Source organism: Schistocerca serialis, chromosome 7 (assembly GCF_023864345.2).
Source record: "Schistocerca serialis cubense isolate TAMUIC-IGC-003099 chromosome 7, iqSchSeri2.2, whole genome shotgun sequence".
Taxonomy (NCBI): Eukaryota; Metazoa; Arthropoda; class Insecta; order Orthoptera; family Acrididae; genus Schistocerca; species Schistocerca serialis.
Window position 1 is genome coordinate 271,157,967 of NC_064644.1, and position 13,163 is coordinate 271,171,129.

The window sequence follows — 13,163 nt, forward strand, 5'->3', positions numbered from 1 at the left end:
ATTTATGTACGCACTTCCACCAAATTGGCCACTAAGTCACAAACTGGAGTTTATGTGTGGATATTTAGAAAACGAACCGGCGACGCGGATGCGCGCACTCATTAGAGATTGTAATAATGTGAATGATTTTTATCATGCATTTCTATCGGCATATTGGTCCGAAAACACACAAGACAGAGTCAAACATAGTCTGATTATGCAGCGTAATTTTAAACAGTCTGAGTTCCGCACGCCAGCAGAATATTTTGAAGACATGATTCGAAAGAATCAGTTCCTGTCCAACCCTTATAGCCCGACTGAATTAATTCGCATTTGTTTAACTAAGCTGCCTCAATCCATAAGACAAATTGCTTTAGCCGGAAGATGTAAAGACGACATTGAGACTTTTAAGACTTTGCTACAAGAACTTTTCACTACCACATCTCAGCAAGCACTGCCTACTACGAGTCCTCGACAAACACTGCACTCCGCTACTTCTCAATAATCACTGCCAGTGGAGGCGGCGGAACAATACTCTCTAGCGCGATCTCTGGCGCTGTGGCTCAGTGTAGCCACCTTTCAATACATAAAATAAAAGTCAAATATTGCTAACAAACATAACAAGTATAAATGAAAGACAGTTTCAATCTTTATGAGAATTGCATTTATTATGAGGATTTCAGCTTTTACATGCCGCAAAATTATATTCTCATCTCGTCACGGTCGCCGACGCTGACCACAAACGTGTCCACAGGATACCGATCGGCGGATTCAGTTGTATCAGCGACACACGAAGTATCAATGTGGCATGAGTCTGAAACATACAATTATTTCATTGTTATTACAAGATATCAAAGAAATCTATAGTACGAGAGAAAATAGAGCAGAATCTTATTGTTTTTTTAACGAATGTGTGAATTATCTTCAATAGCACACTTGTTCCTAATAAAGAAGTTTGGCGGTGAATTAACACACTGTAATGCACTCAAGGTGGATTTCTTTACACTGAGGGTCATTTTAAATTACTGGAGTAATTATCAAGTGTCATTGACCAGCTATGACGAACTGGAATGTGTAAACCTCAGCACCAGTTTTCTACACCAACATACGTATCCGGCGAGCCACCATACGGTGCATGATGGACGGTACCTTACGCCACTGCTATTCATACCCTTCCCTGTTCCACTCTCGAATGGAGGAAACGAAAGACGACTACCTATATGCTTCCGCACAAATACTGAGCCCTCTTATCTTGTGTTCGCAGTCCTTGTGTGAGATTTATGTTCGTGGCAGTAGTGTCGTTCTGGAGTCGGTCGTAAATGCCTGTCTCCGAAATTTTCTCAGTAGTGAAAAGAAAGTCTTCCTCCCAGGAGTTCCCATTTCCGCAAAACTCACGTCTCGATCGAATTTAATAAATTACCTGCAGGTAATAAATCAGGCAGCGAGCCTGTGAATTGCTTTGACGTCTTTCTTTAAGCTGACCGAGTGAGGTGGCGCGGCGTTCAGCACACTGGACTCGTATTCGGGAGGATGACAGTTCAGATCTGAGTCCAGCCACCCAGATTTAAGTTTCACGTGTTTTTCCTAAATCGCTTAAGGCAAATGCTGGGATAGTTCCTTTGAAAGGGCACGGCCGACTTCCTAATCCTTCCTTAATGCTAGCTTGTCCTCCATCCCTCAGGACCTCCTTGTTTACGGGTCGTTAAGCACAACTCTTCCTTCCCTTACTTCCTTTCAGATACTGAAACGTTTATGTGAATGTTGAAATCTGCAGTAGCTGACTTAATGGCCACATAGCCGCGAGGTGCAACTGTGCGTTCTGAGGCGTCTTGACACGGCTCACGTGGCTCGCCTCGTCGGAGGTTTGTGTCCTCCCTCGGGCATGTGTGTGTGTGTGTGTGTGTGTGTGTGTGTGTGTGTGTGTGTGTGTGTGTGTGTATGTGTGTGTGTTTTCCTCAGCGTAAGTTAGTTTAAGTCAGATTAAGTAGTGTGTAAGCCTAGGGACCGACGACCTCAGCAGTTTGGTCCCATAGTCCTTACCATAAACTTCCAAACTTATGATCACATAATTCTGGAAACACTATTCGGATCTGACACAGCACAGCCAAAAAACGATTTTATATTGAATATGAGTGAAAATATAAGGTAAAATCGACACATTTCAAAAATTGTTTACAAAAAAAGAATGAATGCGGTTCAAGCTGCCAAAAATCCTATGAGGTATTACTGACCATCATGAGGATCAGTACAATACGAACAAAATTGAATACAGTGTTTTCTGTCTGCAAATTTTGATGTCAAAGAAGGACCTCAGTCTTCTCCAGAAGTCACAAGACACGTTAATGTAATCACGAGAAAAGTTGAACAATACCGGCACATTAGCAGCTATGATGTCTGTAACAGGCTGAACGTTAATCACGAATCTATTACATGGGTGTGCTGAAAAATAATGCCCCTGATTTTTTTTATTCTGTCCGTAATATCGGTTAAGTTATTATATGTCATGTATATTACTAGGTCGACATTCCCGCTTCGCTGAGGCAAGTTGCAACCTTCTGCTACTAGAGAACTCCGAACTCTAGCATGTAACATGGCGGTGTGTGACGTAACACTGTCAGTGTGTGAGAAACAGAGTGCTGTAACCAAGTTTGCAACCGAAGAGTTCGTCCACACATGGAGTACTCTCCCCTTCAGCATGAGAATGCCGGACCACACACGAGTGCGGCGACATTTGCAACAATCCGACATCTTAGGCTCACTGTCATCTGTCATCCTCCACACAGTCCCAACTTGGACCCTGTCAACAAAGTCAAACTTTCTATAGTGAGGGTATCAACAAACTGGTCTCTCGTTGTGAGAAATGTGTTCTTAGCCAGGGTGACTATGTAGATAAATAAATATGTATACCCGAAGAGAAAAGAAACAGAATGCTAATAAAGTTTGTTTTACTTGAAAAGCATTAAGGGTTTTCACATAGGAAATTCGGAGGAAGTAATTTTCAGCAAGCTCTCATATTTAGATACGACTGCGTATTGAAAACTTAACTTCATAAGATCTGGTGGTTGATCGCAGTTCCACCTGCGATAGATAGATGAAGCAAGAAGAGTTTCCACCATTTTTTGAACTGCTAATTATGGTCGACAAATTTTAGCCACGTATGACATGTGTGGAAAAGTTGGTCGTCGAAGTAAGGTGAATCTCTGCGGACGACGACTCAGAACATTTGTTCGTTGTGGACACAAAGTTTTCTTTCTAAACTCTGTTGCCAAAAACTTGGAAAGATTAATCCAATCAATTCTGAGAAATAAAACATTATTGATGCATAATAAATGTGCCATACCCTCTTCCGTCACGACACATTTATCTGGTGACCCCTCAGAAATCGAGAGGAATAATTGTCAAGTCGATACCTCCAGTTGAAATTCTTTACCATCACAATAGAAAACTCTTATCAGTCCAAAGTTGACTTTAAAAGAGGCTTGTCAAACTGACATGCACAGTTTCTCCTTCTGAAATCGCTGATCCAAACGACTGGATTACGTGATCGCCTGAATAACGGCAAATTGGCACGTATTTCATTTTATAAGCGTTCTTTCAAATGGAACCTCTCTCACAAATGTCAGCTTTAAAACATGAGAAAACTGTCTTTAAAAGACTATCAATAGATTGTTTTAAACATAAAGTAGATCTACTATACTATTAGTTTACATTTTGTGCTGACAGATAATTTGTATAGTAAGCGGAACTTTCTAGCTTGCGCCTTGAAAGTTGATGCAAATGTTAATCTGCAAATCTCGACTACATCGAGATGAGCCAGCGTTTGTTCACCAATGCAAGTGTGAATGATTATCACAAGAATGACAACGAAGGTCCTTCTGTTTGAGGGCTCTTCAGCGCGTCGATAAAGATGAGATTAAATGATGAGGACCCGATCGGGAATCGAACCTGGAACCTTAAATCGAAAATCAGCAACGCTAACCCCCTTACTACGAACTGAAAACTTCGTTGCAAATGTTTTAGTTCTATAGAGAACTGTGGAAGACTGAAGTCATATACAAGTCCATAGTGTAATCTTATTAGTCATAAGCGATGTTTTTCGAAAACCTACAACTTTATCATTAATGATTTAATTTTTCAAGTGAAATTTTTTACATTGGTACGAGCATTCTATACGATGTCTGCGTGTGTGTTGTTCTGTTTCTCTTGCCCTACTGTCGTCTTTTTATGGTTTTACTAAATCGGAAAAAATAACTTCGAATTTATTAGCCGCTATTGTGAGAAAATAGTATTTCTTATGTATCTTCTAACAGGTATAGTACCTCTTTTATCGGGCAGTTATTCACACGCATCCAAACTATCACCACGATCACCCGCACTGTTTTTTAACGTAAAATCTGAAAGTAGCACAAACAGATTTTAACCGTACTCTTTTCCAAAGACACAGATCCTCATGGACCAGACAGTAACTGAAACTAATGACAGCAGAGCAAAAGCATTAATGCTTAACTCCGTTTTCAAATTTTTTCTTTACGAGGAAAAATCAAGGCTTAATGCCCCAATTTGATTCTCGTACCGCTACAAAGATGAATGAAGTAGATGTTAGTGTCAACAGCGTTGAGGAACATTTGAAATCATTGAAAATGAACAAAGCTCCAGGGCCTGATGGAATATGGTGCGATTCCATACTGAATTCGTGGCTGAGTTAGCCCCTCTTTTAACCATAGGATACACAAAATTGGTACGAGCATTGTGTACGATGTCTGTGTGTGTGTTGTTCTGTTTCTTTTGCCCTATTGTCGTCTTTTTATGGTTTTACTAAAACGGAAAAAATAACAGTTGAAATCATTAAAAATGAACAAAGCTCCAGGGCCTGATGGAATATGGTCCGATTCCATACTGAATTCGTGGCTGAGTTAGGCCCTCTTTTAACCATAAGATACACAAAATTTCTCGCTCAAAAAAATATGTCTTGTTGTTGGAAGAAAGGACAGGTCACAATCAGCTGCAGGAAGGGCAGCGGTAGTGGCCCACGTAACTGTCGTCCAGTATCCTCACCATGCATTTACTGTAGAATCTTAGAAGATATTCTGAACTCAAGTGCAATGACGTATCTCGAACAAAATGTCCTCCGCCATGCTAACCAGCATGGATTCCGAAAAAATCGATTATTTGAAGCCGCAGTATTTCTTGACTTCTAAAAGGCATTTATCTCAGTACCACACCTACGATTATTATCAAAAGTATGATCGTTTGGGATATCAAGAGAAATTTTATGACTGGATTGGAGATTTCTCGCTGGGCAGGACTCAGCATTTTACCTTGGATCGTGAAACATCAGCAGATGTTGAGGGAACTTCAGAAGTGCTCCGCACAAGCGTGTCGGGATCCTTGGTGTTTATATTGTATATTCATGGCCTTGCAGACAATGACGCCAACCTCAGACTTTTCTCTGACGATGCCGTTATTTGTAGTGAAGTACTGTCTGAAAGAAGCTGCGTAGATATTCAGTCAGATCTTGATATGATTTCAAAGTGGTGCAAAGATCGGCAACTTGCTTTAAATGTTCACAAATGTAAAATAGTACACTACACAAAACGAATAAACGTACTGTTCTATGACAGTAGAATCAGTGAGTCACAGTTGGAACCGTCAACACATACAAATCCTTGGGTGTAACACTTTTTAGCGATGCGAAATGGAATGAGACATCGTGGGTAAAGCGGGTGATAGAATACTGGGGAAACGCAATCAGTTTACAAAGGAGATTGCCTACAAATCATTTGTGAGACTCATTCGAGTATATTGCTCAAGCGTGTGGGACCCTTACTAAGTAGGACTAACGGGGGATATTGAACGTATGCAGAGAAGGACAGCACGGATGGTCATAGCCTTGTTTGATCGTCGAGAGAGCTTCACAGAGGTTTTGAAGAAATTTGACTGATATAGTATCGACGGTAGACGTAAACTATCGCGAGAAACCCTATGTACAAAGTTTCGAAACCGGATTTAAATGATGACTCTAGGAGTGTGCTACAGTCCCCTACGTATCGCTCATAAAGGGATCTTGAGAATAAGATGAGACTAATTGCAGTGCGTAGCGAATCATTTCAACAATCATTCTTCCCCTGCTCCATATGCGAATGGAACCGGAAGAAACCCTATAAACAGTTACAGTGGGACGTTCCCTCGGCCACGCACGTCACAGTAATTTGCAGGGTGTACATGCAGATGTAAAATTAAATGTTCTCTCCTGCTTAGCTATAAAAATTCTTGTTTTTTCCTTCCTAATCGTAATTAGCTTTAAAACCGTTCAATGGGTTTATTTCGCTAAATTGGTATGCGTATTTCATTATAAACTAATTTCTAATAACGGTACTAACAAAGCGAAAAAGTTTGCTAAATTTTTACTTTTTTTTTTCAACTCCGCTGAAATATTAGATCGACAAGGCTTTGAGCATTAGGCACTGCAAACCGTGGGTACTGAAAGGTTACCGATCCCTGCTCGAAAAAAACTAGCCAGGTGCAAGTACAACTGGCGCACTGACGGTACCGTATGTGTATACAGACAACTTATCCGTTCCGCAAATCGAAAATCTCGACCATTTTTGAATGTTATCGAGACTGATACGTGCAAGATATCGGTCCGAGGGATTCCGAGACTTAAGAGAATGTTTTAATTTCAAATCTGACGTCGAATAACAAATGTCAAAGGACGTATTTTTTCGTTTGATATTACAAATTATCAATTTTCGGGTGTTTTCGTTTACTTTTACTGTGAAATCTTACTTCTCGCCAAATTTCATGATTCTAGGCAAATGGGAAGTACCTTATAGCCTCTGATAATTAAGGCTGCGAGTATCAAAATACGTGACATACATGGCATTATCTCTTGATTGTGTTGACTCAGAAATTTCAACGTTTTACACCGCCAAGTGACCGTACTCTTTATCATATGATATAAATATCACCGAGATACGTCTACTCTTTCCTAAGAAAAAGGAGTCTCAGCAGACGGACGGACGGACGGACAGACAACAAATGAGAAAAAAAATATTTCGTGTGATGTAATGCAAATTTACCGTTTGCTTTTTGCCACATTTGATGACTCTAGACCAACATCAAGTACTGGTGAGGGACTTCCCGAGTGTGAAAATATGTGGCATAAATGGCCGTATCTATTGATAGCGTTAAGTTAGAAGCTTAAATTTTTTTACACCGCCAAGGGACCGTAGACCTTAGAGTGTGACATAAATTTCAACTTGATACGTGTATTCATTCCTGAGAAAAAAGGGTCTTAACAAACGGACATAGAGTCAGACAACAAATGAAATTAAACGTTTCCGCGGTATATAATTGCAGACTTGCAGTTTTCGGATTTTTGCCTTGGTTTTACTATGAAACCATGCTTTTTTGTCAAATTTCATAATTCTACGTCAACGGGAAGAAGGATAGGTTTCGATGAATGTGTTTTCGAGTATCAGAATATGTTACAGAAATGGCGATATGTGTCGATTGCATTGAATTTGAAGCTTCAATTTCTTATATCGACAAGCGACTGTAGACCTTCGTGTGTGACGTAAATTTGAACCTTATACGTCTACCTGTTCATGAGAAAAAAGTGTCTGTAACAGTCGAACAGGAAGACAGACAGGCTGGCAACGAAGCAGTTGCATTTTTACCGATCGAGATACGGCACCTTAAAAAGAAGAGGAAGTCCCTTCATGACCAGGAACTTTGTCACTATTTTAGCGAATTCCGTGACACGAATCAAGCAACCAACTGAACCTCACTGTCCCTCAGTGGCTAGCTGAAGATATTGAAGGCTACAGAATAATTCCGTAGCCCGACATGCCTGGCCACGTGGCTCACCTTTGAAGCAGCAGACTCCCGGCGCAGAGCAGCGGCCGACGCCGCCGGCGCAGCGCATCTCGGGGCTGTCCAGGGGGCAGGGCGGCGTGGAGCGGCAGACGGCGGTGTCCGCGGGGCTGGCCAGCCGGCAGCCCATGCGGGGGCCGCAGCAGATGTGTGGGCCCAGGCACACACCCTGCCCTCCGGGGCCGCACGGCGCGCACCTCTGCAACACCACCAGGCCGAGCTGTAGCCGCGCTGCAGCAAGTCTGCCAAGAGTTTAGAGGTGTGCAAGTTCCCTCCTTACAGCAGCTTTACCTGTAGCGACGAAGACACAAGAGTACCTGTTGTCACTGTTCGCGGGGCTCCACCCGTAGGAGCTTCGATTCCTCCCTTGGGCATGTGTGTGTGTGTTGTCGTTAGCGTAAGTTAGAATAAGTTAACTTAAGTAGTGTGTAAGTCTAGGGACCGATTACCACAGCAGTTTGGTCCCACAGGAACTTACCACATATTTCCAAAGTAGCTGTCTACTAAAGCACAGCAGGTCAACTTGGGTTTCCGCACGCCCGAGCTTCACAAACCCCGTTCAGCCTGCTGCAGCTGACAACAGGCTGCGCTAACAATGCAACGTGACTAGCCGGGATATGTTTGCGTAGGTAACTTCTCTGCAGCTCATTTATCATAACGGTGGGAGCAGGAAAATGAACAAACCAAACTTAAAGAAGGCTGATGAGAAATTAAAAATTGGAGAATATATACCACTCACGTAGCAGAACCCAAGTCCAGGAGGGGAAACGTTTTCGTGCGTTTATGAGACAGTTTCTGCTAAATCAGTATGTCTCTGCAACGCAAATTGTGTAAAAAATTACTAAACACGCATTCGGGAACCTCGAGTATGTTAAGCGATGTTTGTAAATTTTACAATCAGTTTCCTCACTTCATAAATATTTTGAAAGAGGACGAGGTCGCAGTGGTTGACAAGTGGCTAGAAATGTGTGCTAAGGGCGTGAGGCCATTTAGTAGTATATAGGCAAGCATTGATTAAAATAGGAAAAGAATATCACTCAGTGGGTATGAAAAACAACATTCTGGTGGTATGCAGCGTAGTGTGAAGAAAGTTTAGTATGCAAGAGAACTTTCTTCTTTCATTCATGTAGTTTTCAAATCAACATCAAATGAAAAACAAACTCTGTGCTTCCTAATATGTATTCGGGGAATTTAGAATGAACTGTTTTTCGGCGAACCCAGAATATAATTAAAATTGCTATAACTGGGGTCAGACAATGGCCTTGCCGCAGTGGTATCTCCGGTTCTAGTCAAATCACCGAAGGTAAGAACTCTCGAGCTGGGATATCACTTGGATGGGTGACCATCTGGTCTGCTGAGCGCTGTTGGCAAGCGTGGTGCACTCAGCCCTTGTGAGGTAAACTGAGGAGCTATTTGATAGACAAGGAGAGGCTCCAGCGTCGTAAACTGACGTACGACCTGGAGAGCAACCCCTCCATATCCACATCCAGTGACGCCTGTAGGCTGAGGGTGACACAGCGGCCGGCCGGTACCGTTGGGTCTTCAAGGCCTGTTTGGGCGGACTTACGTCTCTTTCTTTTTAGCTGGATGAAACACACTAAGGTTACAGAAACTAGACTTCCAAAACATTACTTCAGTTGGCCTTCCAGTGTAATAGACATCTTCAGGTTCTTAGGTGCAAGGAATTTCAACTTTCAGAGATGGTTCTGCTTACTACAGAAAACATGCATTAGAGATGACCTGATGATGGTTCGAACTGAGAATAGTCAGCAGTATTCGAAAGAGAGTGAAGTTTCTGAGCTTTGTTCATATCTAAACAAAAAAATAAATAAACCCGAAATACGTCTAAAAGGACAAATAAAATTCACCATTTTCTGGCTTACAGTGATCCAAAATGAATATATATATATATATATCATTAATGCATAAGTCTGCTCATAACACACTAATGAAAGCGTACAGAATAAACTGCTTCATAGCTAAGCGCAGTGGGAAGATGGGCGGGCAAAATGCTCGTTCTGCTGATAATGTGCGGCAGCCTGCCTGCCTGGCTAATAGGCAAACATGGGCAGGTTAAAAGCGGAATATGGACACTTCTGGAAGAGTTTGAGAAGAAGGGACCGAATGTTATTCTATCAGCTGCCCGTGTGCTGGCAACACAATAAGCGTGGGTCCAGCCACGCGCTATGGCCTTTGGACTCACGTGTCGACACTTCTGCGAGAAGAGTAGCCCACACTATAACCATGTTGCACATACAGTACTGCTTTCTGCTACACCGATTCTGTGAAGAGAGTTAGGAGGGTCATTCTGCCATCTGCAATGTGCAGCGTGCAGCAGTTATCTACGTCCCAGCACAAAAACTCACCTCTGAATACATAATTGATCAGATTATTCTAAACTCCACCCGAACAGGCCAAGAAGGCCCAACGGTACCCACCTGCCACCGCGTTATCCTCAGCCAACAGACGTCACTGGATGCGGATATGGAGGGGCATGTGGTCAGAACACCGCTCTTCAGTCCGTATGTCAGTTTAAGAAACTGAAGCCACTACTTCTCAGCAAAGTAGCTGCTCAGTTTGCCTCACAAGGGCTGATCACCCCCCCCCCCCCCCCCCTTTGCCAACAGCGCTTACATTCGGTGATCTGAGGGGAACCGTGTTACCACAATGGCAATGCCGTTAGCTGATCATATTAAACTGTCTGACAAAGAAAGTGAGCACCCAGAAGCCATGGTCATTTGTCAGTGTAACTTCATACATGTACACACCATCATCAGGTTCATAAATGATTTAGAGTTACAACTCTCCGTGACCAGTAGAATGCTCACCAGAATACATTAGTGTTGTTCGCATTTAGCGTTGTTGTATGGTCTGGCAGGGTGTATCAGGGACGTGAACATTTTCAGAGTGATCACGGTGAGGGACACGGAGATGCCGCGTACCCGTATGAGACAGCGTTATCAGCACCCAACATGTTTGAAAGGGGCCTCATCGTCGGTCTCCATTTGCCTGCCTGTTGCCTTATATTAATGAGAACAATCTAAAATTAGCAGTACACGCATCACGTAGTGACGATAGGTAAATGTCTATATATGTATATAATGCTCACTATGCAAGTCACAATCAGGCTGAAGTTTGTCATTAAGACTAGGCACTTTCAGTGCGATCTCAGTAGGTCAGGCCTGAGGATAAATCAGTCGGTTCGAAATTACTCGACAAAATATATGAGCTGCAACTGTGATAGATTTGTAATGAACTCTTCATTAAATAAAAGGGGTACATGTCATACACCAACAAAATGTTGAAATCGTAAAATTGCAACATTTGTCGGTTATATCCTTTGGCACTTTCGGAAAGTTTCTGAAAGAACTGTCCCTCTTCAAGCTTTCGATCCATACGCAGTTGCTAAACTCAAACTGTGTTCAAAATGTCCAAATTAAATTTTATTTCTTAGTGACGAGGTCTATGAAAATATTAATGTCACTTAAAATAGATGGTTTATTAATATTTCTTCTGAGCAAGCTAAGTGTTCTTTAAGAGGCATTTTGCCATTGTTAGTAAGTCCAACTTTTATCGCTGAAATGGCAATCACTTTAGCGCTTAGGTTCATATTACATAAATGTCCAAAATCATGGTCGTATATAGAAGGAGTCATTAAACTTCTAAGCAACTTTTCAAACTAGAGCCGCATGCAGTGACCGCGTGGTTTGAGACGCCATGTCACGGACTACCGCGGCCCCTCCCGCCGAAGATTCGAGTCCTCCCTCGAGCATGGGTGTGTATGTGTTGTTCGTAGAATAATTTAGTTAGCTTAAGCAGTGTGTAAGTCTAGGGACCGATGACCTCAGCAGTTTGGTCCTTACCAATTCACACACATTTGAACATTTCAATCTGGAAAATATTTGTGCTTTTACTCAGCATGCAGTAATAACACACACATGAGACACTACCACTTTTGGACATTCGCGATTTCGACAAGATATTATAACATGATATGTACTCGCTGCTGCGATTATGGACGACCATCAATAGTACAATGGAATGATGTCACTGAAAATTTGTGCCATACTGGGACTCGAACCCGCATTTCCGGTTTGTCTTACCGTTGGGGTATCCGAGCACGATTTATAGACAAACCCGAACTTCCCCGTGTTGTCAACCCTGCGTCTAGCCATGAGTCCTTCTCCGATAGCCTAATGGTAAGGCAATCGCTCCCCAAAATCGAGAAATCCGGATTCGAGTCCCAGTCCGGCATAATTTTTCGCTGTCGTCATTCCGTTATACAGCTGATGGTTCCCCTTATTTCCAACTGCGAATACATTTCACGTCTTTCATAATGGCTGTAGTCGCTACAGTGTCTGTTCGATCAGGAACATTACATCGTATTATTGAACAACAGAGGCACTGCAATAACGTAATTATTGTCACTTCTGGAATAGTCACTCGTGGACTGCAATATAACCACGCGATGCTCTTTCTTTTTTCATTCCAGACTGCAACCAGCGACACCCTACCGCTAATGTCAGTGGTGTATTATGGTATCTCTCTACCGAGCCCAGTGCTGACAACGTAAAGGAGCCTCTCACTAGCACGTAACGCATGTCCAATTCAAGTCTCCCCATTGTACGCAGTTCCTGATTGTTGCTGAGTCAGAGGCACCAAGTTCGACATAGGTAAAAGCAGCAGACGTTTGTGAGATCTGCCAGAGCACCAAGATAGCGTACCAACTGGTGAAGTACACTTGGACCAGAAACTAAAGCCTATTGATGTCGGTCACCCTTACAAGGCGTTTCCATACTGCTGAAGAGGACAGACTTACCAAACCCGAACAGAGGGAGATGACTTAACAATAAACATAACGTGAAGGCAATTTGGAGAGACTTAACAAATTTGTTAATTCTGTAAATAGCGGGAAGTTTTAAGGTGGAAACAGTAGACAGCGCAGCGTGTGAGAACATGGACGCCTTACGTGTTGCAGACCGGCCCTCTTGCCCCCACGGGGACAGTTGGTGATGAGACAGGCGGCCGCGATGCTGACAGCTACGGTGAGCAGTACTGCTTGCTGGAACCTCATGGCTGCTGTGTGCCGGACGAGTCGCGTCCACCGCTTTTATACCCCCACAGCCGTCCGGGACTGGAATACTAACGATGCCCACCGTCCAGGCCATCTTGTCCTCACTGCTTCCAACCCCCTCCCACATCCCTGTTTCTTTTCACCTCTGGACTGCAATACAACCACTCATCCTCCAACCCTCTACATCCTTTCATCTGTCCCTTAATCTCTTTGCTTCTAACCATCTCTCTACCAC

General features: G+C 42.8%; 1 protein-coding gene across 1 annotated transcript; it reads right to left on the reverse strand.

The window, feature by feature from the left end:
* Nucleotides 1-680: 680 nt before the first annotated feature.
* On the reverse strand, nt 681-12,928 carry LOC126413008 (oxytocin-neurophysin 1-like). Its single transcript, XM_050082900.1, has 3 exons — nt 12,824-12,928; nt 7,849-8,053; nt 681-793 (listed from the first exon to the last, which is right to left on the reverse strand). Exons 1-3 carry the CDS (start codon nt 12,926-12,928, stop codon nt 681-683), a joined length of 423 nt encoding a protein of 140 aa, XP_049938857.1.
* Nucleotides 12,929-13,163: the final 235 nt, after the last annotated feature.